Genomic DNA, 27,818 nt, shown 5'->3' on the forward strand with positions numbered 1-27,818 from the left:
TTTCGATATTTATTTTTTCAACTACGGTATTTTGAATATAAAAATTATATTAATCATAGTAATATTGTTCATTTATTATTAAAAATAGCCAAAAAGTTATGCACTATATTTTTATGATGTGTTGTTACATCAGTAATACAGCAAAGTGATGTGGTATTTCTTTTTTATTTTACATTCATTTTTACTATTAGTAATGTAAGAATTTTAAATCGTATTAAAAGTGCCTAATCAAATATTAAACTTTGATCAGAAAAATAGAAAATGTCTTTTGACTATGCACCAACTAATGCATATTTTTTTATTTCTGAATCATATAACTGTGTAAAAGTAGCTAACAGAAAAAAAAAAAAATGAATAAAACGGCAAATGCGAAATTAATTTTATTAAAATTGACAAAAATGTAAAATGAAATATTATATATAAATAATGAGAAAAACCTTAATTTTAAGTTTACATATGAGGCAGAAGCAAAGGGATGTAAGTGGACACTTTCAATTTTCGAGTAAAACGCGTATAAAGATAACGTTTTAGGTAGGCTTTCATTGAATTTTTTTACTAAATCATACTATACATCACCCCCGAGGGCCCCTTGTTTCTATCACTTTGTGACTTACCATACGGGAGACCCTCCGGAAAGAATCATACTATACAGCAGCACCTTACCAGGTCTACTACTAATATCTCTTGACCCAAGACAAAGAAGATAAAGAATGTAAGAAAATAAAGAATGATTTAAGGATGCATTTACTATTTTGAAGACTTTAGTTTGTGCTGATTGAAAATATCGATATATATCAAAATATCGGATATTTTCGAAAATATCATGATATTTTATTTCGAACCCTGGAATCCATGAATGGTGGTATTTCTGGAAGGCATTTTTCAGAAGGACTTTCAACTGCGTCGGTGTGGCATTCTCAACATCAAGAATGGTATCCTTTAAGCACAGTTTTACTTTTTGGGAAGAGCTAGAAGTAGCATGGTGCTAAATCTGGTGAGTAAGGCTGATTACGAACAGGCAGGAACAGTTCTTTCGGCCAAAAACTCGCCAAGCAGATGGTTTTGCGAGTTTTTGTTCGACCACTGATTCATTATCAGTTTGAATCATCATCAGTTCGAATCAGGGGCGTCTGAATCGAAATCAGTTTAAATTGAATTCATCAGTTCAATATACGTAGTACGTGACAAACACGATACAAAAATTAAGTTTGTAATAGGATTGAGGCTTGATTTACTGTGATACTACCTTGTAAAAAGGGACGTTCAGTAGTTCTATTTTATCAGATTTCCATCGTTGTCGCAAGGGCTCAGTGGCAGATTCAGGGGAGGATCAAAGGTCAGCTGACCCCCGTATGACAAGAATTTTACTATGATTATTACTAAACTTCAATTTTTTTACATCCGAAAAAATAGTACATCGAATCAATGTTAACCTTTTTTTGGTTTGGTTCTGTGAGGTATTTCTTCTCACCACGTTACAATTCAAGAGATTGATAGAGTTCGTTTACGGATGGGTTTGTACTGTTTTGAGCTTGTTAGTTTGTTGTTCATTAAAAAAAAAAAAAAAAAAAAAAAAAAAAACATCTCTAATGACTTAAACTTTTTTTTTTTTCACAGCACTCTTCCACCTTAAACCACATGTTTGTGTGTGTAGTATGTGCTTTTTCTAACTAGTATTTTATAGCTGTAATATCATATGTTGAAAGCCTATACAGTTATGTGACCATAGCCTGTCTGCCTAATGAAATGACTTATGAAGAAAATTTGAGGGAATATGATTCATGGCGCTAATTGTGGCATTGATATTTTTTTTGGAGGGGGGGGGGAGGAGGGGATTATTTGAAAATGTTTTGATCTCAATTAGAAGGAGTGTACTCCGTAACATGTGACGGGGTGCGCCATCACCCTTGGAGGGATGGGTAGGAGATATAACGCTGTCCATTAAAACTTGACCCGCCTTACGAAAATTTCGGGATCCGGCCCCGCAAGGGAAAATTAATGGATCATCATTAGGGATGCGAGTGGCAGATAAGTAATGACACTAGTTTTGTTATTTACTAAACTTTTTATTTTTTTAAGCAACAAAATTTTCCTTTAAAGGCAGATTCTATACATCAACGGATAATTTCCCCCAGTCTTAGCAACAGTGCTGGAAGATTTTAACCGGTGTGGCCTTTAGCTGTGTCATTTTTTCGGGGAGTTCTCCATAGCCTAGCACGGCGTCATTTTTAGACTTTTTTTTAGATGGGGGGGGGGGGGGTGGTAATCATAAACGCTGAGATCAGGCGAATCGGGTGTTGAGGTCACCACAGTTTTTTGAAGTTGAAGATCTACCCGAGCAAGGTTCATCTTCCTTCGACTCTCGGCCATGCAAGAATGATTTGTGTCAGTGAAAAACGTGGGGCCCTTGATAAGGAGTCTTCCCCGTAAACCTGTTTCAACTTTTCATAGGTCACACTCGCGTATTCACCAAGTTAACACAAAAACGTAATGGTAGAACGTTGCTCCAAATTTCGATGTCCCCTTTTCCGTGAGCACATAACAGAAACAGAACCTTACTGATAACGCCCTAAAAATTTTGTGTTCACAATACGAAGTTAAAATTGGGATTAAGCGGGGGAGGGGGGAATAACTAACACGCCTTGTGAAGGGTATAAACAATGTGAAGGGCCAACACAGTACTGCCTGTCTCATTTTGTTTGCTCAACTTACAGAATCTTCTTGCAGTCCACATCTTAATATACATAGTGCCTGCTTACTTAAATTGTAGATCATAATCTTCATACAATACAAAGAGAGAGAGAGAGAAAGGCATGTGAATGCTTTTGAAGGGGAAATGAGCTGGGTAAGTTGACTCATATACACTTACTTTTAGCTAACTTACGGATAAGGTCACATGACAGTGGTCTGGAGTTTTAATCCAATCATTATCCAAATGCTTGCGGAATAGAAATCGGAAAAGGATGCTCTAAACCAACAATATATTTATAAGTCTTCAATCGCTTTGTAAAAATTTCTGAAAAGGTTTATTTGAAACGATCTTCCATGTCCTGTCCTCAGGGATCCGTGTTTTGCTGCTGCTCCTTGACGTCAGGTAGTTCAGTCTCATGAAATAGCTCGTTGGTTCACCTTCGCGGCTTCAGTCTAAATTTTTTAAACAAGCAATCGCGCGTTGATCCGGCTATCAATGGAAATCTTCGAAGTGAAATATTTTTTACCGAAATAAGCGAGTGAGAAACTTACGAGGATTGTGCTTAAAATAGCTAAAACGAACAGAATTACGGAGGGTTCACAGCTTAATAAATAAAGAGCCATGTATTAAAAGATTCATTTCAAATTTCATAAGAAAATAAAATAAAAATTTGAAAATAAAATTGAAACATTAAAACAAGTACAATATATTAACATTTGTTAAAAGTTGAAACGTGGTCTTAGACGGTAGCGTAATTAGGATTTCATTTCGCCGGGTGTCCAATGAAATTTACATGTTCTCAAATTCGATTTTTCTTGTGTATACAAACAGAAAAATGTATAATTTTTAATTTTTCTTGCTCATTTCGGGGAGACCCTATGCACTCTCTCCTTGGGTACGCCATTTCTGAAACTCAAACCATACAGACGGGTCTTGTTGGGTAAAGGACACTTGTAACAATTAAGGTTTTGACATTGATTCAGAGTACGAAATGCAATGCTGTAACGACACTGGGCACAAGAGCTTTTGAGGAATGCAAAGTATAACTCAGTTTCGCCTTTATTTTGGTTTGTGCCAACAACTTATGTGGTGTCTTTATTACTTTTCCAGTGGAGGCATGAGCAACCTGCTGTACTACTGTTCCTTGCCCGAGACGCACACACCCTTGGTGGGCGAGCCACGTCAGGTGCTGATGCGTATGTACGGCCAGATCCACGAGGGCGCCGAGGCCAAAGTCACCGAGAGCGTCATCTTCATGATGCTGTCTGAGAGGAAGCTTGGCCCTAAGCTCTACGGCATCTTTCCCGGTGGGAGGCTGGAGGAATACATACCGGTGAGTCTCTCCCATAGAGAAGATATCTGATGGAGATAATACTGAATTGCTTTTCATGAACCAGTATAATGGTCCATGTGCCAATCTGAAACAGGTTTTTGTCTGATCGTCGCATAATAATCCGTCATGCCGTTCGTGGTATTTCAATCCACTAATTTTCCATTTTGTTCATCCCCGAATGAATGTTGAGAGGGTTTTTCAACCCGACCGCACGTGCATAGATGACTAAGAACGTATGGAGGCCCAAAACAGAGGCGTAGCTAGGGGGAGTCTTCTTATATATATATATATATATATAATATGTAATTTTTTTTAGTATTAAAAAAATAAGAGGGAGGTGAATCTTACATACTTTGGAATGGGGTGCCCGAATTCCGATAATTGTGTCAAACAAAACAAAAGCAAAGAATTTTTTATTTTTTTAATGTTATGGAAAATTCAACTTTTTTTCTTTTCCCTCTATTTAATTTAAATTGAAATTTTCTAGCAACGTCTTGTCAAAACCAAAGCCAATCTAACCAAATCAGGGGGAAATCAAATATCTGATGACCGTGTTCCGTTCATTTCAGTGTGACTGCTTAATTCAGAGGCTAACACACATCTACAAAAGCTGGCATTCCTGAAAGCTAATAGATACTTCCATTTCCGCCTGTAAACTGGATGTTTGACTTTCAATCTCATCGGTGGTCAGACTATAAAGACTATTTTTACTAACTTGGTTTGCACTAAAAGTATGAAATAAAATTAAAAAAAAAAAGACTTCTTGAATTATAACCCGCAAAAAATGAAATTGCTTTTCATATCGTTATATTTATATGTTGCTTTTTATGTATTCACATTAATGCTAATTCTAAAGCAGTTAATAAAATTTGAATAAAAAAAGTTAGGGAAGAAATATAGGCGGTAGAAAGTTATTCGCTCAAATGCATACAATCTGTTCCCCTTTCAAGTCTTTATTTTCAATTTTATTAGCTGCTTTAGAATTTACATAAATATCTATTTGAGAGAGCAACAGCAATTTTCTGGTATTATAAACAGAAGTCTTTTTTATTTTCTACTTTTTATTAATTCAAACCAAGCTAATAGAAATTATCTAGATTCATCTTGTTTTTAAACATTCTATTCATGTAATGCTATGCAGTTTTTCTTTTGAATTAAAATAAAATTACCTTCAGAAGGGTCCGATGGGACTAATGCTGCTTTGCAGACTGTACTTCATTTTTTTCAGACAACGTTAACTTTCTCTTTTTAGAGCAATCCTTTTCGTCATTTTAATTTTTTTCTTTGGGTTGAAAAAAGCTTGTTATTGGTCTTGTTCCCTTTATTATGCAACAACTTTCACTAAGAATGTACTATTTTAAACAGACTGTACGTTTCCAAAAGAATACGCAGTCAGTACTGGCTGAAAAATCAATGTGATTGCAATGGATACTCTGGTTAGCAAAGGCAGTTTTGACTATGACCTATGACACACACGAGACCAGACCAACAAAAACCTCTACCGAATTCCGGTTATGCTATCATTTTCGAATTCGAAGCCCAATGAGCTTTAGCAGCAAACAAAAACATTTTCTTCAACTCAGAAACAGAGGAATTGTCTTCAAGAGTTGAGGAGGCAGTGTGAAAAAAGGGAGAAATGCGTTCCACGAATAGGCTTTCTAGGAAGATTAACCAAAAAAGGACAGTCATTTCGCGCACTTTCTTGGAAGAAGAGTAAAGGGGTGAAATTCTCAGGTTTGACATGTTAAGATGAACATTTCAAGTTCATGGTTAAAAGTCATTCAAGTTAAAAGCCATTTCGCTACGTTATCTGGATTTGTAAGATTCGTTGGTTGCTCTCTTTCTTAAAATTGTGATTCCTTAGAAAACCGAAATGATAGGAGTGAAAAGAAAGTATAAGTTTTTTCAAGTGATGAAAAAAGGAAAATCGTAGAATACTGGCCAAGTTAGATTTGCTGCAATTGCTAACCTCAAGAGGATAAATAATGAATCCAAAAAAAAAAAAAAAAAAAAAAAAAATCAGAGACCAAAAAGCAATAAAAGACTTTTTCTTGAAAAAGATATGCTTAAAGTTTCTTTTACTGTCAAAATCATTCCTTAAACTCGCAATAAAGCACTTAATAATATAATAATAGAATAAATACCTAACAAAACTAATAAAGAGGAATTTTAATCAAGAGCCCATATTGTCTTTAGTATCGATTTCAAATTTTCACCATCATATTTCAAATTTCTATAAAAAGTTTCTTAAAGCCCCCGTATTTCAAAAACTCTTTATCTCGATTTTTTAAATTTAATGTGAACTTCGAAATATACAGATTCGACTGTATACAATATTCCCACTGCGCGGCTCATAAAATTAAACATATTTAACAATTTGCAGAATCTATGACAAAGAGAGGCTGAATATACGTGGATTTAACAAATCAATATCATTTCTAAAGCGAAGTGTCAAATTTCACTCAATTATCAAAAAATTGTCGCAGCAGAGGGAGGCGTCTTTATGCTTGAGGGTCACACATGGAGCAGATTTTCAATGGCATTGGGGGGGGGGGAAGCAAAGTGAATTTTTGACGATTGTTACTCAAAAAAAAAAAATTGTTTTGATTTTTTTTCTTTTTCTTCTTTTTTTTTCTTTCTCTTCCCTCTTCTTTTCCTCTTTTTTTTGAGACTAACGTTTCGGGGGGGGGAGAGGGTTTTGTCCCCAAAACCTCTCCCTTAGCTACGCCACTGGCCCAAAATATCCATTTTAACAATCCCCGAGACCACGAGTTTTCTCGTGACGTCTGGCATGTACGTATGTATGTATGTATGTATGTACGTATCTCGTATAACTCAGAAGTAGTATTAGAAAGTTGAAATTTGGTATGTAGATTCCAAAGTAGTAGAGTCTAGGGTTGCACCTCCCCTTTTGGTTGCATTTGGATGTTCCAATAAGGGTCTTTTACACCTTTTTGGAAGAAAATCTGTTATTGTCAATGCAAACTTAAGTGATGTAAAATTTGGCGAAAAATCGCCAAGCTTTTGATCACTAAGTTTTGTCGCGAACTCGGCGAAATATCACCAAGTTGGCGACAAATTTGCATCGGTTTGCGACAAACTAGTTAATATTTGAAATGTTATTAGGTTCCTTAATGTGAAGGACGCGTCCGAATCAGGTAAGGTTATGGTTTTGGTGTTTTTCTGAAAGTGTTGATTAAAAATCATTATTTGGAGTAAAACGAATCATGTGGTGCATAACATCAGCTCACCTTTTTTTTTTTTTTTTTTTTGAGCAATCACGATTGCTTACTGTTCTCATTTGACGGTCCTTGGCGTTGTGGCTCTTTTTTCAGCTTGGACCAGAGCCCTCTGCAGGCGGGGCGGCTGCTCCGGTTCTGAGCTATCCGCTTCTCCTGGTCGGAGGCGTCCATGTCCTACACACACGCACGTTCACACACACACACGACTTCACACACATACACTCACACACGCCTGCGTTCATACACACAGGTCTACGCACACACACAAGCCTACACACAACAATGAAACTCATGCCACGGCATGATAATTTGATTATATTTTTCGGCAATGTTTAACATGGCTTTAGTGTTACGAAGCTGAACTGGATCCGGTACCTTAACTGTTTTACTGGTAAGACTGTGTCATTTTAGGGGAATGAAGAAACGAAAAAGTGGTTAACAATGAACGCTATCTACTGGAGTTAAGGGTTAATCTACTGGAGTCAGGGTTAAAATTTGAACTATCAAAAATAGCACCAAACAGGCCATTGCATCGTTCAAGAAAGCTATTTTCTCCCGTCATACCTTGATGGGCGATTTTCTAGTATATTAATATGTGACAATAAATCGCACAGCCCTTATGTAAGTACTTATACGTGCCCTGCTCCCCCCCCCCCAAGGATAAATTTCTAACTATGCCACTGAATCAACCTCAATTCAGAAGAAGGTTTTGACTTATTTGAAAAAGAAAAAAAAAAGCTCAAAGATATTAAATTGAAGCTTTAGTGACTATGCATTTGCCTTTCCATGAAAATAGAGTTTGGTGAAATATAGTTGATTGTAATCTTCATGGTAATGTCAATATCATGTTAAAGGTTACGTATTGTCGGGAATAAGCGCCGTGGCGCATACAAGTATAAAAAGAGCAAAAAAATTGCCGGTCCGGCGCACATATTCGGGTGCGACAGATAACACACACAGCTTTTTTTTTTAAGTAAAAAAGTCCACGTTAAAAATGCTGCCAATAGATGGCACTACATCGTCCTGCTGCCGGCAGGTAGCACAACATAACGATTAACGTAGAAAAAGTACGTCATTCACGTCAAAGTACCTTAATGTTTCAATATTTTTTTCTAACAAAAATCAACGTTTTTAAATGTTTGCAATTTTGTATCTGATTTCTATATAAATAACAATATTACTATATAAGCGCTTTTGATAATGATTAATAGATTTCAAACGTAGAAATAAGCAGTAAAAATGACTTTTAAAATCACGTCGGTGAAAAAATATACTTCAACATAGTTCTATATGTTTCGAGAACCTTATACCCCATTGTCCGATACTCAAACGTCGACCGATATTTTTGTGCTTCTTGGACCAGAGAGTTTGATATTAGCGAGACATTGAGGAGAAGGATCCGCGTCCCTCGCTCTGGCTAATTAAGCAATGTCACCTCCCAAGGTAAAAAAATATATTTAAGGTAAAGTAAATATTGTTTCGTTAATTAAAAATATTTCTTTCATTTGCATTTCATTCCAGCATTCTTTACTACTAACTGTGCTTCTAAGTTGTTTAATTTTGGGTGCGGTGCTAATGGCGATTGCGGTGCATACATTATTTTTTCTCCTGAGAATATATTTCTATGCGGCGCTTATATCTTGTGCGGTGCTTACTCCCGTTGATACGGTAATTATTTTCATTCAGGGCCCCCAAATGGTCTGCTTTTCCCGCCAAAGTTCGTTTATTATGGTAAAGTCCGTTTTAGACCGCTTTGTATCATTTTGGTCCGATTAGGCCGCTTTTAGTATTTTCTTGCATATAATCCGCGGATTATCTGTTTAAAAAGTGAAAAATTAATGAGGTGCGGATTACACGCTGCCGCGGAGGATCTGTGCGTTTTTGTTTTCTCAACACCAACGCATAGAACCTCAATATTTCCAGCAGGATTCACTATTAGAGATCGTAAACCCTGCCTGTATGTTGGTTATTTTACCTAGCTTGAATGCTCTTCTTACGCGATTCTGGCAATGTAAAATAAACATCATACAGTAAAGGACGACGCCTTCATATGCACAAGATTAGGCCGTTTGCTCCTTCCTTAACTCTTTGTCTTCAAACTTCAAGTAATTAGCGTACTATAATGACAATTTCTAGAGGAAATCTTCATTTTTTTAAATTTATTTTGCGAGTTCAATCTTTTTGAATCTTGTTAATATTTTGATATTTTTGACAATCAGAAGTTATTTGGATAAGCATTACCTTAGATTAGCCTATTTTATGACTATTATAAACTACTTTTTTTTTTCGGAACCATGGCAACACCAAACTTACTCGGACTTAGCCAAAAATTGCGTGTTGTTTTTGAAATTTCAATCTCTTTGCATCTTGTAAATATTTTGAGATTTTAGGCAATCAGAAGTTATTTTGACATACTACCCCATAGATTAGCGTATTTTTTGATTAATTTTAATTGCTAATAAACTTCCTTATTTTTGGAACCATGGCAACATTGTACTTACTCGGACTTCGCCGAAAATTGCTTGTCGTGTTTGAGATTTCAATATATTTGCATCTTGTAAATATTTTAATATTTGGAGCAATTGTATGTTATTTTCACATATGCTATCTTAGACTAGCATATTTTATGTTTAATTTTAGTTATGTTTAGTTTTAGTAAATAATAATAAAAAAAAAAAAAATTGGAAAACATGCCAACAGTGAAAGTACTTTGCGAAAATTTGATTCTCGTGTTTGAAATTTCAATCCTTTTGCATCTTATAATTATTTTAATATTTTTGGAAACTGAAAGCAATTTTGACATATGCTATCTCAGATTATAATATTTAATTTTATTTTTAAATAATTAAAAATTGAATTTCTTTTGTATTTCTTTATATCCTTATTTGTTATTGAAATTATTCATAATGAGTATTTTCAATTTAAAAATATTGCTGCATGAATCTGAACTAGCACATTTATTGATTACATTAAGTTATTCAGTAAAAGTAGGCTCAAATTTACATTCAGTGTATTTATCACTTAAGTGGCATTTGCATATTTTTGGGTGTGGCGACTTCAATAAAATGTTTTCTTTCTTACAAATTTCAGATACACTTTGTATCATTAAAAATCATTATTATGATCAATTAATGAATTATCTTCACGGATTTAGTAGCAGGCAGCTAATTTGCATGTTGTTGCTTCCCTGTGTTTAACTGTGAATGGTCCTCCCAAGGTCCTCTTTTTAATCCTAACCGGTCCTCTTTAGTGCACTTTTTGATTAAAAGTGGTCTTCTTTTTACCCTTTTCTGTGGCTAAAATATGTTGGGAGCCCTGTTTTATTCATATTAATGTACTTCCAGTTTCAACTAAATTTCTGTGAATAATTTCAAACTTATCCTGAAGGGTCTTCAGTAAATTACCGCCATTAGCCAGAGCTAAAGCAGAAATACATGAAATACACCGCCAGCTCTGTCATTTCCAGCCAAGGACTGCAGTAGTTTCGTGCTTATTAGCACTCATCAGCCCGGCATAGGAAAGTGACTGAGCTGGAGATGGAAAACCTCTTAAGGAAGCCAAGAGTGCCAAACAAACTGGTAGCCAATACAGAATTAGCCCAGCCAATATCTTCAAGATACCATTGCCTTCAATCTTTGAGTTGAACCAAACCATTGCTTCAGTCATTTGTCTGGTCTGTGCTAATTCTATATTAGCTACCAGTTTGTTTGGCACTCTTGGCTTCCTTAAGAGGTTTTTCCATCTCCAACTCAGTCACTTTCCTATGCCGAGCTGATGAGTGCTAATAAGCACGAAACTGCAGTCCTCGGCTGGAAATGACTGAGCTGGTAATGTATTTCATGTGTTATCCTGAAAAGGTTTAACTCAACAGTAAAAAGAAAATTATTAACTAAGGCCATTGTAATAAACTCAAAACTAAAAGTAACGAAACTGATTCCACTTTGAAATAAAATTTTTGGTGACAGCATCTTTCCCTTCCTTGTTTTGGGTTCCACTAAATGTTACCTTTCATATTGAGTGTCCAGTAGAAAGGAAAGTGTAAATTTCTCATTTTGATGCTACTTGACATGCTACAGAGCAAATCAAAAGTAACATGGCAAGTACACTTTGTCAAATAACTCTTTAAGTCATGTCTAGCTTGAATCTAATTTAAAAAGGTTAGATCTAACACTTATTTGCTCATTTGATTTTTACTTCCAACTCAATGTCAACTTGAAAGAGATGAATCAATTTTGTTGCAGGCCCGTGCCTTGATCTGTGACGAATTAAAAGACCCTGAATTATCTGCAACCATCGCAAGGAAGCTCGCCAAAGTGCATACCTTAAATGTTCCCATCAACAAGGAGCCTACCTGGTTATTTGAGAAGATGGAGAAGTAAGTAATTGTCTCTTTTCTTTAAAATTCTTAGAAGCTATGAATATGTTTGTTGCTTTGCCAAATGTATAAATCCCAGTGGCCAGGCCATATACTTATGGATGTCCAATGTCCATTGACAGTAAAATCTCTTTCCGTTTGTGCATTTAAATGCCAAATTTGAATATGAAACTTTAAACCCTTTTCAGTTATTTTATATCTTTGAACCATGAAAGTGCTTAAATCATTTTAAAATTCATTTATTAGGAAAGTGTTCTTATTGGTTTCCTATAATATTTAGTTTCCGCCTGGATGTTTTATTCAAATCAATGCAGATTTTTTTTAAATCTAAATTTACTTTGGTTAAAAAGTTATGTTTTTTCAAAACGTAGTTAGTACATTTTTGTTTATTTTGTTGTAATTAATGTGTTGTTTGTTCACAGGATTAAAAAGTGCAGTTCTGAAATTGAATTACCTACCACTTTTGATCCTGATAGTTCAGTCTTAGAGCATTTAACTCTGACCTGAATTTTATTTTCCAAGTAAATTTTTCTTCACATTTACCCCCCTTTAGCCATAAAATTATAAGTTCATATATATGTATACATACACATGTATAGTATATATACACATGTATATGTATATATTTTTATAATTCATACTCAAGTATGATTCTAATTGGAATCATCTGAAAGGGGCCTGTGTTTCTATTTAGAATCTCATGGAAAAAAAAAGGTTAATACACTAATAGATTAATTTGGTTAATAAAATATTCACTTTGAAAAAATAAAGAATGAATAAATATTTTCTGTAGTTTAATTTCATTAGATGTACAAATCAATTATACTGTTCAAAGTTCACACCGACAGATGATTAATTTAATTCTCACATATTCTACATTATTACTGCATACAGGGATAGTATATGAATGGAGATGTGAGAAAGGCCATCTGTTTATAATATATCACCCCCTCTGTTTCAATCAGAAATAATAATAATTTAGTAAATAAAAAAAGGAAGTTGCTCAATCTCTGCTCTTTATAGTATGACTTACTTGAGTAATTAGTCTTGCTGACACTTCACCTAATGCATGCATGTGTGAAAATGGCATCCTTTTTTCAAGATGTTTCTCTTTTCCTCAGAAATTAAAGCACACACACATTGTATGTGTTTGAGTATGTGTGTGTGTGTCATGGTATAGTAAGTAATTCCTAAAAAAGTGTCTAGGTTTTTTTTTTTAAAAAAAAAAGCAACTTTGATCTTGGAAATGCAAAGAGAATTTGATTTTATAGTCATGTTTACACAAAAATGATTTGATGGTAATAAACGTATTTTAAACAGAAGACACTAACTTCAATTTTTACCCTAGGAATTTTATTTTTGAACTTCACGGGAAGGTTCCAGTCCCGGGAATGACACTTTTCATATGCTGATGTGTGTGTGTTTTAATTCAATTAAATTTATTTACTCACTGTTTCTTTCCCTTTCATACTGCTTTCAGCATTTCTTTGCATGTCCTTCCTGTGCCAACTATAGGATTAAAGTTAGTATAATGTTCTAGCTAGTAATGTGGGGGATTCTATTACAAGTTGATTTTAGTCTGGTATATTATGACATCACAACCTTATGTTAAATTTTACAACATAAGAGGCGTTGAATTCTTTTATTTTGTAACAGCTCCTATTCACAACATACGGAAGTATTAAATTTTTTTTTTTTTGGAGTTTTCCATCATTGGTATGAAATGGCTTAATGAATAGAAACGGTCGTTGTAGCTTTCTGTTAGGTGATAGGCTCTTATATTTCACATTGCTCACTTAATGAAGAGTTTGATGTTACTAGTTTTGGTGAATTGTGCAATTTACTCTCTTTGCTCATAAAAAAGTAATAGATAGCATTTTAATATGAGTGGTTATATTGTTAAATCACTAACGGGATTTTTCCATCTTGTAACATTACATATTTATTAAGTTAATGGTTCGATTTTTTCTGGGGTTTTTACGCTTTTGTCTTGGCTACTAATTTTGTTCTTACTCTGAAAAACAAGGACGGATATTAGAGAGGGCGATGGGGACGTGAAGTTCCTAAAGAGCCTTTTCAAACGATCTTTGGTGATGTTAGGAGGAAGAGTTTGGAGGTCTTCTTGCAGGAAATTTTGAAAAATTTAAGTCTTAAAGACACGGATGTAGACATGTCATGTAGTGTTAGAAGAAGGAATGGAATCAGTGATTCCGGTAATTTTTCAGAACCGAGTTTCCATAAAGTGCAGTTTTAGACGACCTTCAAAGATATTTGTGGGTGGAGGTTTTGAAACATTCCATCAAAATTATTTCGAATTTGAAGTTCTAAAACGCAATTTTCAAATGCCTCTTTCAACGGAAAAAGAAAGAAATAGGTCTGAGGGAGATTCTTGGATAAATCTCTAGTTTTAAGTTGTTTTTGATATAAATAATGATTGTAATATCAAATGTGTACGTCAGATACGTACAAAGTAAGTAAAACATCAACCGCCTACTCCTTGAAAAAATTCTAGATCCGTCCTTGCTAAAACAAGACAGGAGCAACTGTTGAATGTAGCAAACGTTTGAACTAATTATTGTTTGAAACTGTAGAACGTTAAACATTCTTCAAGGGTGCCCACCTGGGGAGAGGAGGGGTCATGGTGCAGACTGCAGAATTAATATTTTTTGGGGGGAAGGGGGTGTTTTAAGGGGGATTTTTCTCTTTTTTAGGAGGGACGTCTTTGCAGTATTGGGGGGGGGGGGGGGGGGGGGATGGGTGCGCACTTGTTCTTAGGGAGCAAGAGTGGGTGCCCTTGAAATCCTTAATATGTTTAAACATTGGTAAAAACTGATCTTGTCTAGATTAGATGTGTTTCTAAATCACAATTAGGTTGGAATGTTATGTCATAGTTAGCTTAGCTTAGGCATGCCAGATTTCTGAAATGTTCAAACGGGACACCGGAATCCCCCCCCCCCCCGTCAAGAGTATTCAAAAGTGAACCAAGGGTCACAGTGGAGTACAGTAAAACTTTCTGAAGACAGTGAAATTTTCAGAAACTATGAGGAAACACGACACCCCACCCCCCATAAAAACTTTTTAAATATGCTAACAAAAACTATTAAAAATAAACATTTATTTATTTAATTATATTTTTAAATAATTTTTCAGCTTTAGAATGTGTTGTCAGCCTGGTTTTTAGTGTGTTTTAGATGGAAGTTCATTTTCAATGCTATGGAGCCTAAACCAGGAGTAATAATGAATGACACAAGCAGATAAACTTAAACATTTTATTTGCTACACGTTAATATTTGTTACTTTAGTAAGAAGAAATACTTCAAATGAGGAATAAAAATTTGAATAATAATACATGTATTTTTCATTCATATGATTTTTTTTTTAGAAAATCTTTATTAGTTTTAATGTTGTTGTAAAAATCCTCACAAGCTGAATCGATATTAATTTTACAAGTCTATGTTTCAAATGACAATGTAATTTTCCAAAATGATCCTTTACAGTTTATTTTTAGACTTTTTTGATCATCTAATTAAATGTATCTTTTTCCGGGACAAGAAGTATACCGGCTGGGACACCGGGATTTTGCCAAAAACCAAGACTGTCCCGGTCAAACCAGGACGTCTGGCAAGCCTAGCTTAGCTTCTTATTGTCTCTTAAATGTAATTTGAAAGATTACTTAATTTTGATTGAAAGTAAGTTTTTTGCAAATGGCTCAGCTCTGTTTTTAACGTTACTAGAATATACATCAGAATGTTACTCTGTAGAGTTGAAATGTAAGCTGATACCTCAGATCTATAGATGTATATTTTCATTAAGAATTATTCAACTTGGTTATTTTTAAAAAAGTTTAACCATGATATTCTTTTATGCCATTCTCATTAAAGTCATTGATAAAAATATCTAAATTATTTGAAACATACTTTTTTTTTGTTATTTTTAAAACTTTGTAAGCTATACAAAAGAAAATTTCTTTAACATGTAAAGAAAAAAAAAGATCTTTACATTTTCATGTACAGGTATATCACACTTTTCAATTCAAAACAAGCTGTATTGCAAAATTTACCTATTGCCTTTTTATGCTCCATCAATATTCTGTAGGACTTTGGCTAGGACTTTTATGTTTCTCTCAATAGTCACAAAAATGAAACAAATAGAAAAGCTTTGAATCAACATTTGAGAAGTTTTCACATTGACTCATATTCAGTTACTGACTGTGCCATTGGAATGAATATTATGGATGCGGATTCTCCAATAAATTTGAAATGTTTACCTAGATATTACTTCTGAAAGTATTTCATTTTAAATTGATGAATAAACACTAATAGAGTCAATCCAGTATTTTATCTAAGTACCTGTTTTTGTAAAAATTTATGTCAACACATTATTGTTGAGGGTTTTTTTCCTTTTAAAAATTTGTTCTGCTTTTCATAATTAAAAAAAAAAAACACTAAGTTTTCTAAGCATTAAATGGTGTTTGAAGTATGTTTAAATTTTTTAATAAATTGAAAATATACATTACATAGTAATTAAGAGTTTACGAAAAGTATGGATCAACAAAGTACATAATACTTAACAAAAAAGGAATTTAGGAATATTCGTTTTGTAGCAATCAGTTTTATTGGCATATTTCATTTCAAGTAAAACAATAAGTTTCTATATATTTTTATTTATTTATCTAAAAGGGGTGGAGTAAAAAAATAAGGGAGAAAAGACTCACGAATTTTTAATCAGTAGGCTTTGAAGTTTTAAGAGTTAAAGAACTATTCAGAAACAGGAAAAAGCAAACATTAAGATGACTAGAATAAAAATAATTGCTATTTGAATATTATTTTAGTTTTCAGTTAGACATTTGTTTAATAAGTAATTAATAATTTTCCGGTTGGGTTTGTTTGCTGAAGATAAAGTAGAAGAAAAACCACTAGGGAAGAAAAAGGTATTTAAAAATTGAATGAAAATTTAAGTTTTAGAGCTTTAATGTATCATACATAATAGCTCACATGTATGACTGATACTATTTAGGGAACACATGTAATTAAAAACCTCTTTAATATTTTGAAGAGAAATGTGATATTGATAAGCACCCAGACTTCAATCCCACAGGATTTTGGGATTGTGGGAAGCCAATCCCAGGGAATTATCTCAACTCTTTTAAAAGTTGTCTGTAAAAAAAAATTTTTTTTTAAACTGTTTTTGAATTAGACAGGCTGCTTTCATCACTTGAATTACTTTTATTACAAATTAAATTCACAAATTACTTGAAAATTACTAAGTCATTTTCAACTAAGCAACCCTAATGAGTCCTCACTCACACTCAAAGAGATTTGCATGCAAAAAGCAATGCATTTGAGAAAAACATATAGTATGTAATTGATTTTATAGAGTTTAAGTAAAATTAACACTATATAACTCATTCCTATGAGTGTCACGTCTTTCCAAAATTTTAGATACAATAATCCCAGTCTGGAGTTTTTTTTTTTTTTTTTTTTTTGCAGGGTTACAGTTGGACCCAACTTTCCACAGATCCTTTCAGATCCTAGTTAGATCATAAAGTATAATGCGATGCTTAAAAACCGAATGTTCTAACTCTGCTTCTCTCAACCATTGCTGTCTTTTTGTGCTGTCAGCATTAATGTTCCTGCAGATGAGCTTGATTCTGTCTTTGGATAGAATAAAACTATAAATTACAGTTGTTTGCTATTGCTTTGAATTGAACGTTTTGGCGAATTGCTTTGATATGCTACTTGTGTGATGTATCCTAAATATCTGCAGTCCGTAATGGAACTGAATATTTTGTTTCAAATCTCAAAGGTCATTGCATAAGTAGTTAAAACTATAAGATATTCATTGAAACTAGATACAAACTGGCTGTTAACCTGTGCAAGTTTGGGAGTTGAATATTGCCTTTCAGAAAAATAGAATGCCAAACTGAGTTAAAATAGGGACAATAACACTGCTTGGAGCATTATTTAGCAGTTTAACAACAAAACATAATAATTCATTTGTTTCCCCTCTCGATGTAATTGTGAAAATGAGAGGTTACTGAGAATTGGGGAAGGAGTTAAGGGGGTGATCAGATTCTAAAATATGATTTGATGATTGTAGCCTTAAAACATATGTATAAGATCTCTTTTCCTCCAAAATGTATAAATAATTTTTTATACAATTTATTTATAATTATAAATTATAATTTGTATAATAAAAATGCGTAGACCCTTCTTTGCCCATTACCTAGGCATTGAATCTTTGTTTGTGATGTGTTTTGAAGTAATGAAGGGGCATGATAGGTTATTTTGTGTTTATAATCCTTGATGTTTTTGGCTTGCCTTAAAAACCGCTAATTGCAGATGTCTGACTGTGGACACGAGAATCTCTTCTTAGTGCAAACCGGACTCACAGAAGCGTTGAAAGTATTAGTTTGGTTTCGTTCCTTTTGTTTATCTGTGTTCTTTTATAAACAATATTTGCTCTCAAATTTTCTGATTTCTTGCATATGTGCATGTGATCTCAGCAAAGTGTACGGTCCTTATGTATGTTTTGGCATATAACTTGTTCTAATGCTTAAGGCTGTTTTAACATTTCCCTTTTGCTACAATCAGTAACAATTCTTCAGAAATAGAAAAAAATGATCGATTTTGTAGTAAGCTTTTAATCTTCCAAGCAATATTGTAAATCAGGAACTTATTTTTAATTTACAGCTGTGCTGTTGCAACTTCTAGTTAAAAAGTAGTGAGCATCAGTAAAAGTAATAATGGTAAAAATGTATGAGCGTGCAATAGAGGTGTTTCAAAAATCAAAGACCTCATATCTATTAACCTCACATCAAAAAAAAAAAAAAAAAAACTTGCATCAAAAAATCAGAGACCTGCTATTTTACCCAATAGCATATTGTATATTGATAAGACTAGTTGCTGCTTCAGTTTCAAACCCCTGAAATATGGATGTCTGTGAACTTTTGAGTTTCATGACAAATTTATATTAAGTTCCATTTATTCATTAAGTAGCCACTAAAGCAGCAACACTCAACATGCAGCCTACAGAGCTTTTGTAAAAGGCTAGGCAAAAGCAGTTAAGTTTGTAATATAAACTTATTTTCCTTTTGGTTTTCTCTCAAAAAGTATTTTTTTTTTCTTTTTTGGAAGCATTTGTAGTATGATTTGACCCTGAAATTGACCTTCTGTTAGACCTTAATATTTATGTTGCGGCTGTAGTGAAACAGTTGTTGCGTATGTGAGATAAAGTTATATGCACCAATACAATAAATAATGAATACATGTTACTTATTTGGAATATTTTGTCTTTTATTCTCATTAAAAAAGACTTGATGATAAGGACTAACACTTAGCTGTGAACACTTGCTCAATTTTGAACTTTTATTTACCAATGTATCTTGAATGAAATCATTTAACTTTTTTTCGTTGCTTTTAAATAATGCATTTCTACTTGCCTTTTTTTTTTTTTTTGTATTTTTTTGATATTTCTAGTTACATATTGTTATGGGGTACATCCATATTCATATAAATTTTCATGCAATGTTTGTGCAGAGAACTTAATTTTTAAGCATTTCCTTTGTTACTCTAATTTATTGCATTTTAAAAGCAATGTCTAGACTATTCTGTGTTTAATTGTAACTAGTTTTGAGTTCATGTATTTCAATGGGTAATTGTTTAAATGGGATTATTTTAAGGATATACGTTTTACAAATGTTTTATCTTTGATGATTGAAGATAGATTGTCCTTTGTCTGGTTGCCTCATGAGATGTTTATTTTCAAAAGGGGAGTATGGAAGGTGTAATTATGGATAGTTTATTATTTTTATCATCAGTCAGATTCATAACATATCAGAAGAAAGCTGTAATAGTGTTTTGTAAAACCAGTAGTCATTAAAATGCAATGAATTAATTTCATGACACTGCATGCTTTTTTCCAATATCTGCCAAAATTGGAGAATGCCAATTTAAAATCTTTGCTGACATAGCTGGGGCCCGAATAAGCAGACATGAATGGTTCATCAAGGTTTCCGCCTCATTACAGTCATGAATCTTACGTTTTTTTAAACTAACCCACATTTAAAGATATATTATAGCATTTACAATGTGGTATTTAACATCCCACCATGGAATATTGTTCAGAAATTGGTAGAAGCTTTGATGTGCTCTTTCTTTAAATGTGCGTTTTGATATGCCCTTCCAATATGCTATTTTAGTGCCTTTCCATTATTGCAGTGCCAATTTTTGCCATTTTCAGTTTCAGTTTAGGCAACAGTTGGAGCCAATAATAATTAGAATAGATCATTCTAAATAAAGTGAGGTTTTAAGTGGGGTTCCTCAAGGATCAGTTTTAGAGCCTCTTTTGTTTATTATTTTTATGAATGACATTCATGAAAATATTTCTGGAAATATGGACTGTTTTGCTGATGGTGTGAGAATTATGGGGATTGTAGAAAATGAAAAACAAGTAAAACAGCTTCAAGAGAAGTTAGATCATATTGCTAAGTGGGGTATGGCATAAGTGGGGTATGGCAGTTAATGTTGGGAAATGCCAAGTGCACTTAAGTTATGGAAATATGGGTACAAGTTATCATTTACAGGGTTCAGTCATTTGTCAGGCAGAAAATGCTCTTGATGTGGGTCTTAATAAATCAGGATTTCAAGTTAAGTCAACAGTGCTGCATTGCAAGTAACAAAACCAACAAAGTGCTTGGGTTTATCAGTTTATCAATAGATCTACTTAAAACAAATCTAAGAAGTTTCATCTGCCTTTATATAGAAGCTTGGTAAGACCTCATTTGGAGTTTGTTCATTTTTGGTAACATAATATCAGGAAAGATATTTCTTTGTTGAAAAGGGTTCAAAGAAAGGCTACAAGAGACTCTCAGATTTAAATTATGATACCAGGTTTAATATGTATAGCTGGAGCAAAGGAGGGGACATGATTCGGTGATAGATGTTAATGAGTTAAATGTTTGCACCGAAAGTAGGACAAGGTACCATTGTTTTAAGCTATTCAACTCTCATGCTAACCTTTAAATTAGGAAAAATTACTTCTTTAGTAGGGTTGTGGGTTCTTGGAATAGCTTACCGGAAGAGGCTGTAATGAGGGGTTAGATAGCTTTAAGAGGTTCATTAATCTTCATTGGGAACTAACAAACTGACTTCAACCAGCCTAGCTTTGCCCAGAGCCTGCTGCCGGTTGTCACATTTGTGTTTGTATATAAGCCTTACCACATGAAAAAAAAATCATGAATTGTATTTGGCACAGTTGACAACACATGATTAAAATTCCCAGCATGTTTGTGATCATTTTTAGCTAGCCTTGCACTCTAACAGAATAGTTTTGACAGCTGTAACCTTTAGAAAATATAGTTGCATTTATTTATCTTGATAAAATGTCATTCAGTGCTAATAATGAGATTGTTATTACTTTTACAAGCAATTGCTCCTTTTTTTCACCCTGTAAAATTTTAATTCTTTTTAATCCTCTTGGAACATTGCTAAACCAGAGATATATTTTTATTCTTATTGTCGTTGAATTTATTTTCTTCTACCTTAAATAAATTTGAAGTAAGAATAAAATGCATTATTATGTAACACTCCTGTTTATTTCTCTTTATTTTGAATTTGTATAAATTTTGTTTCAATTTCAATCAAACTATTTTGGTAATTGATCAACAGTAATTTTTTGGAGATGTTGAGTTATTAAGTTTTTGATGGTGTGAGGAATTCAACTAAATTTTTAACATAAAAAGTAGTAGGGCAGCTAATCTTTTTTCATGTGGTTTCATCTGGAAACCCTTCAAACTGGCAATATAAAACTAAAGTTTTTGAAACCTTGCCATGAATCCCATTGCTGAAAATTCCTCATTTTACATCATTCCTTATTCATCCACAAATCCTTTCCATTAACCTCTCTTTTAACACCATGACTCTTAGCACTCATTTAAACAGTTTTATATTTCTTGTTAAATACTTACTTTTTTTTATGCAATCAAATTATAAATGTTCTTTTAAAATGTGTGTTGCATAACAAAGCTGGGAGTTGGATCTCAAGTTCTTCTAATAAGTTTCCGAAATCATATCCTTATTGTGAATAAACTGATGGAGATCTCTGCTGGATTTCTGTCAAAACTTAGTGTACTCTAAATCATCAGCTATCATTTTATTTAGGTTCTCTTTTTGTGTCCCAAAACAAATTCCTCGCATTAAAAATATATATATATATATATATATAGTCTCTTTAAATGCTTAAAACATTTTATTATACCTTTTTTATAGTATGTACCTTTATTTCGGAATAACATTTTTACATTATATGTGATTTTATATTAATAAAACAAGTTATGTAATAAATTAAGAGAAAATAGTAAAATTTGAAAAATTATTTGAACTTTCTCAAAATTAATACTATTCTCACAACAGCAATTACATCTTGGCCCAAATCCCTCCCTTCCCCAAACAACAAACACCACAATTCTACAATGGTTTGGAAGCTTATTTAACAAATTTATTTCCAAAAGTAGTTCGAGTTCATAATGCATAAAGATATTCTATATAATTCTTTCCCTTTTTTTTAGTTGGGTGAAATTTGCAAAGAATGATGTTCGAATAGAATGTATCAAAGATGACGTGCGGGTGCTCGCTTCCCAATTGCTTTCGCAGGACTTTGAGGGAGAATTTAGTTGGTTGAAGTAAGTGCTTGGTTTAATTTTTTCCCACAACTCAATTTTACTTTTCATTCTTGACTTATACACAGGAGCCGATTCAGAGGAGGGTCAAAGGGTCAGCTGACCCCCCCCCCCCCCCGTGATAAGAATTTTATGATGATTATTAGCAATCTTAAAAATTTTAGATCTGAAAAAATAGTACATGGAATCAATGTTAACCTGTATTTTGCTTTGTTCTGTAAGGTATTTCTTCTCAGCACGTCGCAGTTAAAAATTTTGACCGGGTTTGTTTAAATGGTCTATTGCTATTGCTTTTTCAAAAGCACATTCATCTCTAATGAGCTTTACCTTAGAAAAATTCTAGTAAGGGGGGATTGGAATGAGTTTTCATTTCATGGGGGGGAGGGTGAGTGCCACTATCCTTGAGGGAGATGGGCACCCTTGCTTAAGGAGAAGCTTTTTTACGTAGGAGATATAATGCCGGCCATTGAAACTTAACCCCATTTGCAAATATTTCTGCATCCGCCCCTCATACAGGCATGTCCCTATCCAAACAAAGCCTAGAGCTTACAACATACAGGGCCCCATGTGACTAAAAATTGAAATTTTAGAAATAAAATTATAATAAAGGGGCTGAGAACATTTTTTAGCTTGGGGCCTATCCTGTAGTTAAGGTCATCCTGTGCAAACAGACACCTCATGCAAATTGCACATCATGTATGTTTCACTATGATAGGTTTGCCATATTTCTGAAATGTTCAACCGGCACACCGGAATGCCCTCCCCCCAGCATTGTGAGTTTTCAAAAGGGTACACACCCCTAGCTGGCTTTTAGAGTATTTTATAGGGCAGTTTATTCTCAGTCATATGAGTAGATTGTTACTAATTATACACAGTCCAGTCACATTAATGTGACCATCTGTCAAAAGCCAGAATAACCACCTTTCGCAGAGTGGACTGCTGCGAGATGTGCAGGAAGAGAGTCACTTAGGTCCCTGAAGGTGTTCTCTGGGATGTTGAGCCATGCCGACTCTAATGCCGTGGCCAGCTGCGCTAGATTACACGGTTGAGGATCCATGGCGCGAACAACTCGATCGAGATGGTCTCACAGATGCTCGATTGGGTTTAAGTCAGGTGAGTTTGCTGGTCAGGGGAGGACGCTAAACTCATCCTGGTGCTCTTGAAACCACGCACATACACTGGCAGCTGTATGGCACCTTGCATTGTCCTGCTGGAAGATGCCATCATCCTGAGGAAAAACAATGAGCATGTAGGGTTGGACATGATCCGCAAGGACAGATGCGTACTTGTATTGATCCATTGTGTCTTCCACAATGATCAGTGAACCCAGAGAATGCCAGGAAAACATTCCCCAGATCATAATGTTCCCACCTCCAGCTTGGATCGTTCCGGCAATGGTTGCAGGGTGGTTCCTTTCAGAGGTTTCACGCCTTATACGCCAACGTCCATCTGCCCGATGGAGCATAAAACGCGATTCTTCTGAAAACGCTAACTGTCGCCACTCAGTGGACGTCCAGCTGCTGTACTGGCTAGCAAATTCTAGCCTTCATCGTCGATGAACAGCAGTCAGCATAGGTGCACGAACCAGGCGTCTGCTTTGGAGGCCCAGAGGCAGCAAAGTTCGCTGAATAGTAGTTTGGGAGACACTTTTGGTAGCCCCTTGGTTCATTTTGGTGGTCAGTTGCTCAACGGTAGCCCGTCTATCTGCCCGAACGCATCTCCGCAACCGTGGTTCGCCTTTGTCATTTATGGCCTGTGGTGCACCACATTTGCCACGTCGCTGATTTTGGACAGTCCCATTTTGCCATGCACGGTACACTTTTACCACGGCGGCACGCGAACAGTTCACAAACTCGGCCGTTTCGGAAATGCTTCCAGCCTTGGCCCGAAAGCCAATGATCATGCCCTTTTGGACGTCGGATAAATCACTTCGTTTCTGCATTACGCCAACGATTGAAATGTTTTCCGAAGCCCTTACACACCCTTTATATACGCTCAACTACACTGTGCTGCCACCTGCCTTCTTTGATTGGTTATTTAACTCTGACGTGGAAAGTACGTGGTGGTCACATTAATGTGACTGGACTGTGTATATCTAAAACAAGGATAATAAAAAATGACACAAACTGATAAATTAAAAAATTTTACTTCTTGCATGTTAATATTTACAAATTATTTTAGTAAGAAGAAACGCTTTGAATGAAGAATAAAAATTTGAGATTTACTTTTTTCATTGGCAAGGTCTCTTTTTAAAGTCTCTTTTGATTTTAATCTTGTTGTAAAAATCCTCATAAACTAATCCGATACTAATTTTTCAAGTTAATGTTACAAAAGACAAACTAGTTATCCAAGATAATCCTTTCCAGTTAATTATTTTTAGGCTTTTTTGGTCAATCAAATTATCTTTTTCCAGGACATGAAGTAAACCGGCCAGGACACCTAGGTTTTGTCTGAAAACCAAGACTGTCCCGGTCAAACCGGGACGTCTGGCAAGCCTACGCTATGATATGGCTACATCACTCTTACGGAGGTGGTAGTTGTTCTGATTGTACTTAAACTTGATTTACATCTTTTCATCCTGTCATTCCTTGAATATCAAAATATTTATTTTATTTTAATATGCCAAAAAAGCATTTCTCATTAAATTTGCCACGGCTTCATCAGTTTTCTATTTTTCTGAAGTTCTTTCGAATATTGCGCTTTGGATGAACCTATATTTTTGCGGTACAATTGTTATTTACTTTATTAAGTAGCTTGCGGCATATGGCTCCCCCCCCCCCTTCCTTTTTTATTTCCATATTCTGGCTGTACTCTCCAAAGGTGTGAGTTTAGATTCTCTGGAGCAGGATACTGAATGTGGTTATTCATAAAAGTTTGGTTGGGGACTACTGTTTCATTTTCACTTTCTTTTTTAAACCATCCATTAATAGAATAAATTCAGGAATAAACTATTAATACATTAGAACTTAATATGCAAGAAATTAAACATATGCTTTGCTGAAAATACTTTCTTACATCACAAATTTTCATTTTCAGGTGTATGATTTATTTTTGAGTTTGGGATAATTTTCTTGAATTTTTAAACATCTGCTCATTCATAATTGACTATTTTTGTTATAAATTGTATTTTTCCTCATCTTTTCCAGATCAGTGTTAACCAAAGTTAAATCTCCAGTTCTGTTCTGCCACAATGACTTACAAGAAGGTGAGTAACGGAATACTATTTAATCCAATTAATAAATGCACAAACTCTAAAGGTTCTGTATCAAATATGTTGAATTATGTTGTTTTCATTTCAAGTTACAATTGTAGCAAAAGTAATCACTCTATTAGTATGCTGTGAAACATTTTTCATTTGAAGGGAAAAAAAAGAACAACAAGACCTATATTATACGAAATTAATTAGCTATTATTTTCTGTATCTCAAGGTATTTATTTGTTTTTTTTTTTGTTTTTTTAATGGACAAATCTTGATGTAGAAGGAATCATATGTAGATTAGATCTTGCAATTCACGTTGCAATCCTCATTTTTTAAATTCCTGTTTATTTTGTTGATGAAAAATCAAACAAATATTAAATTTTGTTTTATTTGTTTCTTCTCTAGGGAACATTCTTGTCCCAGAGAGAGCAGATTCTGGTGAAGACAAGATTGTTTTCATCGACTTTGAATACTGCAGTTATAATTTTAGGTAGGAGTTCTTACTAATATTAGCATTAATTTAAAAGTGTTTTTACTCGGTTGTGGGTATTAAAATCAGTGCTCAAACCTCAAGAAAAAAACAGGATTTATTTTAAGTAAAATATCTACTGCAAGGTTAGGATTTAATCCTTGAGGAAAATTTAACACGCAGAAAGAAAAAGCATGCTTTTATCAGAAACTAAAAAATCAAAAACAAGATGAACATGCTTCCACAGTTGAAGAAAGACCATGAAAGACAAAAACGAAATTAAAAATTGTTAAAACAAAGTAAGCCTTGAAAACACACTAAAAACAATTTTGTCATCTGACTTAAAAACCTCCAAGCAAATTTCATGTTATAAAGAGAAATTGAGACTTATGAACAGTATAAAGATCTTAAAGCAAGCAGAAATTGTTTCGTTTACCGTTAGCAGGCAGTGTAATATTAAAACTGAAAAAAAAAATTGAATTTCAGAAAAATCACAGTAAGGTATATACTTTTATATTCCAGACATTGTGCAATTTTCATAATTATCGGCACAGAAACATGCAATTGAGATTACATTTTGCTTTATACATACATGTAAGGATATATTTTCTTACTATTCATTTTAGAAAGAGACCAAAGAATAATTTCTTAATGACTACAACAAGTGAATTTTAATTTTGGAATTCTCTCTAAGTTTTTAAGTAACATTACAAAAATGAAACTAAAGTCGTAAAAAAGGTACAACTTTTATGTTCTAGACATCGTGCAACATTTCATAATTATCGGGACACAAACATACAATTAAGATTACATTGTAGAAAAAATCAAACTATAAGAAACAAGAATATTTGATTCTGAGCTTGGAACCAATTATCTATGGATAAAAATTTCAATGTTTCCTTGGTCTCGACATTATTTTATAAAAAGTTTAAACTTAAAATCCTGTTTTAGTCGAATTCAACAAAAGGAAAAAGCAATTTTTTTGTGATGTGGCTGAAGTTTAAGTTTAAGAAAAATTGTTCTACACTTTTGAGTAAAAGTTTAAGAAAAAGAAAAAGAAAGAAAGACTTTTTAACACTAAGCTTCAAGGTTAAAATATGGTTTTCATAGTTAAATATTATAATTATATATATATATATATATATATATATATATATATATATATATATATAGTAAACTAGAACATGGTTCATATTTCTGAATGATATTTTAATTAGCTCTCAATGTTCATATTAATTCTTATGTATTGTTTTCTTCAGGGGTTTTGACTTAGCAAACCATTTTTGTGAATGGTGCTTCGACTATTCTCTTCCAGAATACCCTCACTTCCTGTCTAAACCTTCTGAATATCCATCTGTTGATCAACAGGTGAGCTCTCTCTATATTATTCTGTGGAACTAGCAGTGAGCTAGAAAATTCTTGGATCAATTTTGTAAAATCTGAGGAATGGAGCCAAATCCAACCTGACCTAGGTCACTAGTAGTTTAAAAAACCAATAATTAATGTATAAAAGTGAATGGCTTGCTCTTACTCGATTTTATTGAAAGAGCAGATAACATTAGTTTAACAAGTTTTTGACATTTTTATTAACAAGTTTTTGATGTGAAGCATATAACCATGGCTAAAACCATATAAATCCCTCTCATGTCACAAAACCTAACAACCTTGTTCTGATCAGGAATTATTTTTGAAATGTTAGGATTTCCATCTATGTAACAAACTCAATTCATTACATGGAAAATATTTATTTTCCATATCTATGGATATATAAACATTTGCACAGATGTGAGTCGGTATTTTTGCCCCTTCAAGCACATTTAAGGCATTGAA

At 33.8% G+C, this 27,818-nt stretch overlaps 1 protein-coding gene across 3 annotated transcripts in view; it reads left to right on the forward strand.

Moving 5' to 3' along the window:
• Positions 1-27,818, forward strand: part of LOC129234155 (choline/ethanolamine kinase-like) — a 110,228-nt gene that overhangs the window by 53,842 nt on the left and 28,568 nt on the right. For all 3 annotated transcript variants that reach the window (XM_054868057.1, XM_054868058.1, XM_054868056.1), the window contains exons 3-8: positions 3,803-4,025; positions 11,509-11,642; positions 22,210-22,323; positions 25,467-25,525; positions 25,925-26,009; positions 27,248-27,356. In XM_054868057.1, coding sequence (XP_054724032.1) covers positions 3,803-4,025; positions 11,509-11,642; positions 22,210-22,323; positions 25,467-25,525; positions 25,925-26,009; positions 27,248-27,356 — 724 coding nt within the window. The remainder of the gene's footprint in view (positions 1-3,802; positions 4,026-11,508; positions 11,643-22,209; positions 22,324-25,466; positions 25,526-25,924; positions 26,010-27,247; positions 27,357-27,818) is intronic.

Source organism: Uloborus diversus, chromosome 1 (genome assembly GCF_026930045.1).
Source record: "Uloborus diversus isolate 005 chromosome 1, Udiv.v.3.1, whole genome shotgun sequence".
In the NCBI taxonomy this organism is placed as follows: domain Eukaryota; kingdom Metazoa; phylum Arthropoda; class Arachnida; order Araneae; family Uloboridae; genus Uloborus; species Uloborus diversus.